At 37.4% G+C, this 11593-nt stretch overlaps 1 protein-coding gene across 16 annotated transcripts in view; it reads right to left on the reverse strand.

Moving 5' to 3' along the window:
• Positions 1-7043, reverse strand: part of LOC117323787 (MAP/microtubule affinity-regulating kinase 3-like) — a 63365-nt gene extending 56322 nt beyond the window's left edge. For all 16 annotated transcript variants that reach the window (XR_004531834.1, XM_033879239.1, XM_033879227.1 and 13 more), the window contains exons 1-2: positions 6555-7043; positions 6311-6463 (exon numbers count right to left, since the gene is read on the reverse strand). Coding sequence is in view for 15 of the 16 variants with exons in the window: in XM_033879239.1 (XP_033735130.1) it covers positions 6311-6463; positions 6555-6611 (210 nt within the window). In the remaining variant the exon portion in view is untranslated. The remainder of the gene's footprint in view (positions 1-6310; positions 6464-6554) is intronic.
• Between the last annotated feature and the right edge of the window lie 4550 nt (positions 7044-11593).

The following is an 11593-nucleotide window of genomic DNA, read 5'->3' on the forward strand; positions in this document are numbered from 1 at the left end:
AATTCTACCATGTTTGCTATGCAACGCCAGTTTTGATTGGTTTAAAACCATGTATTATTTTCCAATAATACACGCTCGTGCCAATAATACACGCTCGTGAGTCACGGCTGTTACAATTTTATATATCTAATATTCATCCGTTTCATAAAAGGTTACTATAGCCGAGTGGGCTAATGGGTTAGTCTTTCAATAATTTTTATCACGACGGGAGTTCGAATCCTACGGAGGCCCCCCCCCCCCCCTTTTTTTTTTTTTTTTTTTAATTTTCAAAATCAATGCCATATGATAGATGCTTTTGATCGTAGTACTGTATTGCCTGTATATTTCATCAACACATAATGCAATACTCAAGAAATAAATTACAAGGTTTTCTCGGGGTTTCTTTGCTGTTTTTCTATTAGAAAGAGGTCGATCTCAGAACTAAACAGAACATGGTAGAATAGAAATAATCAACTTTGACTCGTGTATTGTTGCAGGATATACAACTCGGACTCGGATATTTTGCAATTTTAATTAATAACTCAGGCCTGTGGCCTTCGTTATTAATTTAATTGCAAAATATCCTCGTCCTCGTATATCCTGCAACAATACACGAATCATCGTTAATTATTTCTTAAACAATGAACATCTTGTAGTACGAACATGACACAAAAATTACGCACATCCTGTCAGACAAAGACACCAAAATAATGTATATACTATTGTACAAACACCACAACATCAAAATAATGTATATGTATACTGTTGTACGACCACTACAACACCAAAATAATATACATCACGTATACCCTGTCCTATGTAATAGATATTTATCCTGCAACTGCCACCGCATTGTCGGAATACACCCACCATATATATTTTTGCTGTTTACGGCAGTGACGGAAAATAGCTGTATTTTGGAATCTTAGCATGTGCGTCAATTTGATAGACCTACTTCAAAGTGAAACAACATTTAAAAGGCGAACATATTTCTGCCATTTTTGACACTGTTTCAGTTCAAAATGATTATTTTTTATGATTGTTTTTTATGACTGTTGCAGGATAAATAGAATACATGGTCAGTGTCTTAAAATATCAGCTGTATTTTTGGCTCGGGACAAGCCACTTTTGTCTTTCTGTCCTGAGCCAGTTTATATTTTAAGACACTGACCATGTATTCTCTATATACCCCATCAAAATAACAAAATGCTAATGGTGGTGCAACAAAACAATGGCTGGCAACAGAAATTACAATATAATTTTATGTCTCGCCTGTCCCTCTTTGTCAGATAGTAACTTTTAAGCAAAGTCAAAAATTATAACCATTATTGCTGGGCTTTTTCTCACTGGTTTGGGATGGGGCCTTTTTGTCTCATTTTGGAAAGAAAATTGATGAATTTGGAAAGATTTTTTAACTGCCATTTTCGGGAATTTGGCCTAAATTTGAAATTAATTTCAATTAGGAATGGGACCATTGAAAGCCCCAAAAAGCTACATGGTACAACCTGACTCAGATTGTTATAATCTATATATAACAATACAATAGGAGTTGCTTGTTAGACAATGTAAGTTAAGCTGTTGCACCCCTAGCTACATCCTACTGTACATAATATCAAAATAATATGTATCATTCTGACGAAAAAACACATGAATAACATGCTTTCTATTTTACATACTGTATTATGTGTACAAGTGGCCCAAATTTGCACATGTGACAACTCTAGTAAATAACAATTCCCAAATCAAATTAAGGAAATTAAATTTTTTCACTTTAAAATAAAACTTGTTTTGTGTGCCTCTCCACATTTATATTGTGTGATGTGATCTTTTTTGAATTGCATAAACATTTTTTTCTAGGGTTGGAGTTTAATTTCTGCTTAAAACCAAAGCTTGCAAATGAATACTTGATTTCATAATATTTTCAGTACTTACCAGTCCAAATATAAACAGATCATTTATCTCCACAAATTAAAATGCAATGTTAAAGTCTATTTAATCATAGTTTTTTTGTATCACTCAGTTCAATATATATTGAAGTCTCACAATGTTGTATACATCCATGTTCATATATATATGTGAATGATATGTCAGGGTTTGTGCTGGGTTTATATATATATATAATGGGACCTTTCCAAAAGAAGCGGCAGACTGCTTTCGGTAAGTTGCTGTATTTACCACAGATTGGAATAATTGTCAAAACAACTTAATTGGATTCTTTAAATTCATATCACCCTTAGATTTGTGAATGAAGGAATGTTTCTACTCCAAAAGGACTCGACATTTATATATAGGTACACCAGACGTGCTAAGAGTAAGAAGAAAGTGCATGACAGCAGTGCAGCCAAATCATATGCATGTTGAATAGGAAAAAAGGAGTTGTACTTCAAAATAATGGGAAACGGTTATTTTCTCTGAAGAGAGTTTACAAAATAAATATTAGCAAGGACCATCATAATTATAAAGTGGACTTCTCTACACCAATAATGCACAGTACATATTTGGCCAGTTTAGAAAGGGTTTGGTTTGGAGAATTGATCCATTATGACAGGTCATCATATGATAGGATTCAAAGATAATTATTGATCGGATGATATTTTGTTAAGATCTTTGAAGCCTTGATCACGATATGGAAGTTAATGAATGCAGAATTGATAAAAATTGAACCACTTGAGTAAGTTCTAATACTAATTGTAAACATATGTTATTATCACATTATTTCAAGAATCATATCACAATGCTGTCATCGGCACTGACCTGCATCCAGCCTGTCGCTACACGCGTATGTCTGTGCTTATAGGGCACGATAAGCAGTATTTATTTCATTGCAGACTAGATTGTTTTCATAAACAACAAGAGATCCCAGAGGGATCTTGGCGCCCACCATTGAATGATCTTTATAGGTTCTATGTCAGATTGATCTTTTCTCTACTTTTCCCTTCCTCTAAGTCTTACTAATCTGTGTAAATTCAGAAACAGCCCTCTAGTACTTTTCAAACAAGGGGAACCTATATATATAAAATTTAAGATTTAGCGATAATGGCTGTCTGTCGGCCATGTTGTTTTCGGATTGGTCCAAATATGAAAAACTAGGCACTGAGGGGAACCTACATATGAAATTTTAGAAAGATCCCTTCAGTGCTTTCTCAGAAATAGCGATAACAAACTTAAATTGTCAAAATCCAAGATGGCTGCCTGTCGGCCATGTTGTTTTCGGATTAGTCACAAAATGCAACATGCATAACTAGGCACCGAGGGGAACCTGCAAATGAAATTTCAGAAAGATCCCTTCAGTGCTTTCTGAGAAATAGCGATAACAAACTTCAATTGTCAAAATCCAAGATGGCTGCCTGTCGGCCATGTTGTTTTCTGATCAGTCTCAAAATGCAATATGCATAACAAGGCACCAAGAGGAACCTACATATGAAATTTGAGAAAGATCCCTTCAGTACTTTCTGAGAAAACAGCGATAACAAACTTCAATTGTCAAAATCCAAGATGGCTGCCTGTCGGCCATGTTGCTTTCTGTTTAGTCTCAAAATGTAATATGCATAACTAAGCACCGAGGGGAACCTGCATATGAAATTTCAGAAAGATCCCTTCATTACTTTCTGAGAAATAGCGATAACAATCTTCAATTGTCAAAATCCAAGATGGCTGCCTGTCGGCCATGTTGTTTTCTGATCAGTCTCAAAATGCAATATGCATAACTAGGCATCGAGGGGAACCTGCATATGAAATTTGAGAAAGATCCCTTCATTACTTTCTGAGAAATAGCGATAACAAACTTCAATTGTCAAAATCCAAGATGGCTGTCTGTCGGCCATATTGTTTTCCGATCGGTCTCAAAATGCAATATGCATAACTAGGCACCAAGAGGAACCTACATCTTAAATTTGAGAAAGATCCCTTCAGTACTTTCTGAGAAATAGCGATAACAAACTTCAATTGTCAAAATCCAAGATGGCTGCCTGTCGGCCATCTTGTTTTCCGATTGGTCTCAAAATGCAATATGCATAACTAGGCACCAAGGGAAACCTACATATGAAATTTGAGAAAGATCCCTTCAGTACTTTCTGAGGATTAGCGATAACAAGAATTGTTTACGGACGGACGGACGGACGGACGACGGACCACGGACGCAGGGCGATTTGAATAGCCCACCATCTGATGATGGTGGGCTAAAAATAAGAACAATTCTTTTAAACCTTTACCAGTTCCTATTAATCTTATTCAGGACATTGATATTGCATTTTAAATGTACTATTAGCTTCCTTATTGTGTGCAAATTTGTCATCTGCAAAAGATGAAATATGGACAAACATTCCAGTTGAGTTTGGGAGCATTTCCAGCTAAATTCCAATAAATCTAAAGCAGAATACAAGCTATGCTTAGGGGTTTTAACGTACAAAGCTATTACATTCAATATAGGAAATCATCTCCGGGCCAAACTCATTTAAAATGTGTTCAAATGTCAGATTTCCGTTACAATCCAGCATTCAGTTTAACAATAAAATACATGTATATTGCAACTGTTTTGACATGAATAAGTTCCAAAACACATGAATGATAAGATATAAACATTTTTCTAACATGACACCGTAAATAAGGTGCAATGCTGCTATATTTCATCTCTGTACTGTGTACCGTCAACCATGTGGTAAGCCATACTATAATGTACGTCATGTTAATAAAACACTTTATAACAAATAGTGACATACCCGGTAACAAGCCCTCAATTGACAGGAAAATTTACCATGTGGACAGTTTGCGGTCGTTTTATTTTGGGTCATTTTGCCAGTATATGAATGTAGAGCATTAACATACAATGTAGTGTATGATAATTTTTCATTTTCTATTGGTCTTGTAACACAAATACTCCTTCTCTTGACATTGAATAAGACAGACACTAGTATGTCAATCAGGTAGGCCAGCCATATTGTCGTCATTGGGCGATCTTAGCGAAGTCTATATTTTAACCACGTTTTAATGATTATTAAAGTGAGCTTCTGACTTAGCTCTGGTCCATTCTTCAGTTGCATATATCACTGTTAACTATTCAAAGCTTTTTGGTCATCTATCCAGTTAGGTAAATCAGAAATAATCATATTTTCGTAAGTGTCAACATTAATTTCCGAATATTCGATTACTATAGTATTCAAATAAACCAAACAAATATTCTAATACCAAAATCTACTATTCATTCCAGCTCCAGTATCAAGTGATGGGTGTTGAGAAGGATTGGATTTTGGAAGTTGCACTGTATTTGCAGAAAGAGGGGTAAAGGCCAGGATGGAGACACGATCTTGTCAAGACATTGCCAACATAAAATATACACAAGGTCATGATTTAAGGGTGCATTTAGTGGAATATTTTTTGAGGACAACAATGCACCAGTTCCCTGTGCTAGGTCTACCCATGAATACCACACAGAACATAATCAACTGCAGCAACTGCTGAAGTTGACCCGATCAATCGCTCAGTATAAAATGACAGAAAATGCTATAAGCTGTATCAAAAGAAAACTTCAATATCGAGTTACAGCTCTGAAATTTTAAGAAGATTTGTTCCTTGACATGCCAAGAATTGGGATGGAGATCACATCTGGCTACAACAAGACTTTATGCAACTTATCCCTAAATGGATTTTAAATGTGATTTGTTGAAATGACACCTTATTATAATTACAAAGCATTGAAGGTAAGTGTGTAACACTTGTAATATCAATGAAGTCAGCAATTTGCCTGTAAAAAATATTTTGAAAACTGCTTTGCTTTCATTTTGCGTATATGTTAACACACCGCCATTGTGGCGCAGTACTGCACATTGCGGTAGCGACATAAAAAGTACCTTTTCACATGTGTGAATGAGAACCAGATGTACCTATATAATTAAATAAAATGTAAATAAACAGTTTTCTACAGGACCAAATAATTGACACGTTCAAATTTTGAAAAGACATGCAAAAAAATAATTCAAATAGAAAAATTAATGTATTGTATCCAACAACAAATACCAGAGCTGCAATACACAACAAACTTGCTGTTTCGTCTCCCTCGACAGGTCAACAAATATTTCTCATCTGCCTCTATGCATTTTCCAATAATAAAATGATAAACATGTAATGCATGCCAATTTAAACAGTAATCAAAATCCTGTTGTAGCGACCTCGTGCTCACATAATCATAACCCCTCATTCTGACAGCTTCGTCGAGCTCTGTGTCAACAAACTGACAGTTTATCAGCTGTTCCCACTCTGCACAGAGACAACGCCTTTCTTGCACAAGGACATATTATGAGAAAGTCTATATCAATCAAAATCGTAGTAAACTTACTTCTCGTCCTGTTGGCACATGCTTCGCTAGTTTCACTTTTGCAAAATTGCCTTTGCCGATGGTTTTTATCAGCCGGTATTTGCCGATGTGAGGCTCGTCAGCGGTCCGACTCCTCGACGACGTGATACGGGGGTTTGCATTGTCATCTTTAGACTGCAACACACACAGAATGACATTTATTACGATTGAAATAATTTTAGGCGCCACTTTAAAATACGTGCAAAAAACACAAGAGAATACTCACATGATGATCGACTGTCACCGATTCATGCACGGTTTGGAGAGGTGCTCGGGTCGACATGTTGAATATAATTACTCGAGATGAACAGGTAGATGTGACGGAAATTGACGTTTCCTGGGGCTGAGCGATAGCATAGATCTTGTTATAGAAGATCCAACTAAAACCAATACCCTCATTCAATGGAAAGCGATGTTAATCTGCACAAACCGACCCTTACACCGGTGTTTTCCGACAAATATCGGGGTCATTCACGGCACCGAACCTGTCTATCAGTGCCCTTGGGTCCTTAGAAAATGGCCTTCTTGTAATGAATCTGAGCCAGTTATCCATTTACACAGGACTGTACGGATGGGCCATTGTCATTTCTGAAGAAATGGCAACCGCAATGTCCTCCCAAACGTCCTGATGATGACACATAAATACAAAATAAATCCCCTCTGTCAAGTAACCAAAATGGCCGACTTCTCCTTTCCACGCCAAATTCCGAGAGTCGTGCGCACCTTAGCCAGTTATTCGGGTTTTTCATTGGAGGAAAGCATTTGCTATGACATCATCGAACCCTAAACAGCTGAGAGCACTGAAAATTAGGAAACTGGATAAAAATACTAAATATAACATTTCTGCTTAGTCAAGTTAGTAAAATATGTGCAATTGATAAATCATTAATAACATTTATTATTATTGTAACATACACGTTCATACACAGAGACAGTGACGTGTTTGTAACTGGACATGCTCAGCTTCAAATTAATTAGATAAAATAGCAAAAAATCAGGCCTGTCAGAATATCCACATGACTATTATTGTATTCTAGTTTCACTTTTGCGAGTACAAGCAAACATACTTCAAATAATCGCTTGCTAGTTCCTTTTCCGTTATTAATCATACAGCTGTAGGTACAAAATATACAAATACAGTTTATTGCCAGGAAATAAAAACAAAAACAAAAAAAAACTAGAATATAGTGACATATTTCCGTTTAAATATCGCAATAAAATTGAAGAGGAAACTTAACCCCAGGAAGTTTGAAGCAATCATTCCATTATATAATCTATTTAGTTCATGAAGAATTAACAGAGTTGAATAATTCAACAATGAAAAAAATGCGGTTTCAGTAAAATGACAAATGATAGTAGATTCATCGTCTAATAAGATGCATGACCACCTAGAAACAGGATCACAGAATCCATGGAATCAATGTTCGAAATTTTACAAACAAACAAAAACCCCACAAAATTGTTGGATATAGGACGACAGATGCAACTTTTGACAGAAGCGGGACAACTCGTACAGATAATCGACGCCAATATTTCCCAGATACATGTATTGGGACGCATAATATTTATATTAGATAGATATATTTCTTGAAATTTGACAATTTGTTATTATCGATCATAATTTTAACTTCGATTCCCTGTCCATTTATTCACGATTTCCCATCCCATGAGGTAACACACCGTAGTTGATTCAATACTGTGAAGCTTGCAGTTTTCTTCGATAGACGCCGACCGCTGCCGAAAACAAGTATAAGATCTGGAGACGTAGGTTGTTGAAAACTACGGGGAAGTTCTATATCAGACATCACGAAGTCTTTATACATATTTTCTTATTCCTTTAGACGATATCAATTTAGACGTGTTTGATTCATGACAGTTTCGTTTTCACTACCCCTGTTCTCATTCTGAGAACATGACATTACTAAAATTTGCAGTCTGGTGTAAAGATTTAGACATTGTGTTGAATAAGAAATCTGGTACAAATTTTCAGACACAGGTTTAAAATAGGTAGTCTAGTGTAAATGTAGTTAATTAGTACCATTTTTGTAGGTATCCAAGTGCAGATAACTGACGATTATGTCGATTTATTTTCAGTTAATTTACACCAGTTAAAATCTAAACCAGTGCTTGTTCCTAAACATATTTTTTGTGTTGATGAAGATGCAATGTCATTACATTTTGACCTTTGACCTTTGATCAAAACATAACATGCATTGTCTGATGCATATCGCCGTCTCTTGCACAATGCTCTTTAAACGCGTCACGTGTCTATCAGAAACCGGATTATGTTCTGTCTGACCTGAAAATTCTATTGTGTAGATTTATCTAAGATTTGAATTTTCTTCCATACATAACGTGACATACGTCTCCGTGCCTTCACATTACTCCAAAAACCCCAGTTATATATTCTTTTTAATTCACTCCGCTCTATCAAACAGTTACTGACAATATCTCAGTATACATCATCCACTGTCTGTCGATTTCTTGTTAGCCAACGGAGACACTTTATACATCATCCACTGACTATCGATTTATTGTTAGCCAATAGAGACACTATATACATCATCCACTGTCTGTCGATTTCTTGTTAGCCAATAGAGACACTATATACATCATCCACTGACTGTCGATTTCTTGTTAGCCAACGGAGACACTATACACATCATCCACTGCCTGTCGATTTCTTATTAGCCAACGGAGACATTATACACACCATCCACTGCCTGTCGATTTCTTGTTAGCCAACGGAGACACTATACACACCATCCACTGTCTGTCGATTTCTTGTTAGCCAACGGAGACGCTTTATACATCATCCACTGTCTATCGACGACTTGTTAGTCAACGAAGACTCTATATACATCATCCACTGACTGTCGATTTCTTATTAGCCAACGGAGACATTATACACACCATCCACTGCCTGTCGATTTCTTGTTAGCCAACGGAGACACTATACACACCATCCACTGTCTGTCGATTTCTTGTTAGTCAACGAAGACTCTATATACATCATCCACTGCCTGTCGATTTCTTGTTAGCCAACGGAGACACTTTATACATCATCCACTGACTATCGATTTATTGTTAGCCAATAGAGACACTATACACATCATCCACTGAATGTCGAGTTCTTGTTAGCCAATAGAGACACTATATACATCATCCACTGACTGTCGATTTCTTGTTAGCCAACGGAGACACTATACACACCATCCACTGCCTGTCGAGTTCTTGTTAGCCAACGGAGACGCTTTATACATCATCCACTGACTATCGAGTTCTTGTTAGCCAACGGAGACACTTCATACATCATCCACTGTCTTTCGATTTTACATCATCCCTTGTCTATCGACCTTAGCCCAACGAGAAACTATATACATCATCCACTGTCTGTCGATTTCTTGTTAGCCAACAGACATTTTCTACACCACCCCTCGTCTCTCGACCTCTTGTCAGCCAACGGAGACACTTTATATATCACCCCTGTCAATCTGTCTCTTGTAAGCCAATGCAGACATTTTGTAAATAACTCATCTATCAATCCATCATTAACCAATAGAGACAATACTTATAGAGACATGGAGACACTTTGTAATCCTGTCAATCTGTCATTAGCCAGTGGGCCACTTTTAACCACTGCCAATCTGTCATTAGTCAGTGGAGACACTTTTGACATCTGTCAATAGACAATGGAGACACTTTCTAACCAATAGAGACAATACTTATAGAGACATGGAGACACTTTGTAATCCTGTCAATCTGTCATTAGCCAGTGGGGACACTTTTAACAACTGTCAATCTGTCATTAGCCAGTGGAGACACTTTGTAACCCTGTCAACCTGTCGTTAGCCAGTGGAGACACTTTTGACATCTGTCATTAGCCAGTGGAGACACGTTTGACAACTGTCAATCTGTCATTAGCCAGTGGAGACACTTTTGACATCTGTCAATCTGTTATTAGCCAGTGGAGACAATTTGTACCTGTCATTAGCCAGTGGAGACACTTTTGACATCTGTCAATCTGTCATTAGCCAGTGGAGGCACTTTTGACATCTGTCAATCTGTCATTAGCCAGTGGAGATACTTTTGACATCTGTCATTTGCCAGTGGAGACATTTTGTACCTTTGTCAATCTGTCATTAGCTAGTGGGGACACTTTTGACATCTGTCAATCTGTTATTAGCCAGTGGGGACACTTTTAACAACGGTCAATCTGTCATTAGCCAGTGGAGACACCTTTGACATCTGTCAATCTGTCATTAGCCAGTGGAGATACTTTTGACATCTGTCATTTGCCAGTGGAGACACTTTTGACCTCTGTCAATCTGTCATTAGTCAGTGGAGGCACTTTTGACATCTGTCAATAGCCAGTGGAGACATTTTGTACCTTTGTCAATCTGTCATTAGCCAGTGGAGACACTTTTGACATCTGCCAATCTGTCATTATTCAGTGGAGACACTTTTAACATCTGTCAAAAGCCAGTGGAGACACTTTGTAACCCTGTCAATCTGTCATTAGCCAGTGAGGACACTTTTGGCATCTGCCAATCTGTCATTAGCCAGTGGAGACACTTTTGACATCTGCCAATCTGTCATTAGCCAGTGGGGACACTTTTGACATCTGTCAATCTGTCATTAGTCAGTGGAGACACTTTTGACATATGTCAATAGCCAGTGGAGACACTTTGTAACCCTGTCAATCTGTCATTAGGCAGTGGGGACACTTTTGGCATCTGCCAATCTGTCATTAGCCAGTGGAGACACTTTTGACATCTGTCAATCTGTCATTTGCAAGTGGGGACACTTTTGGCATCTGCCAATCTGTCATTAGCCAGTGGAGACGCGTTTGACAACTGTCAATCTGTCATTAGCCATTGGAGAAACTTTTGGCATCTGCCAATCTGTCATTAGCCAGTGGAGACACGTTTGACAACTGTCAATCTGTCATTAGCCAGTAGAGACAATTTTGACATCTGTCATTAGCCAGTGGAGACAGTTTTGACATCTGTCATTAGCCAGTGGAAAAACTTTTGACATCTGTCATTAGCCAGTGGAGAAACTTTTGACATCTGTCATTAGCCAGTGGAGACATTTTTGACCTCTGTCAATCAGTCATTAACCAGTAGAAACACTTTTGACCTCTGTCAATCTGTCATTAGCCAGTGGAGACACCTTGTAACCCTGTCAATCTGTCATTAGCCGGTGGAGACAATTTGTACCTCTGTCAATCTGTCATTAACCAGCGGAGACACTTTTAACCCT

The sequence above is a fragment of the Pecten maximus genome, chromosome 3 (assembly GCF_902652985.1).
Source record: "Pecten maximus chromosome 3, xPecMax1.1, whole genome shotgun sequence".
Taxonomy (NCBI): Eukaryota; Metazoa; Mollusca; class Bivalvia; order Pectinida; family Pectinidae; genus Pecten; species Pecten maximus.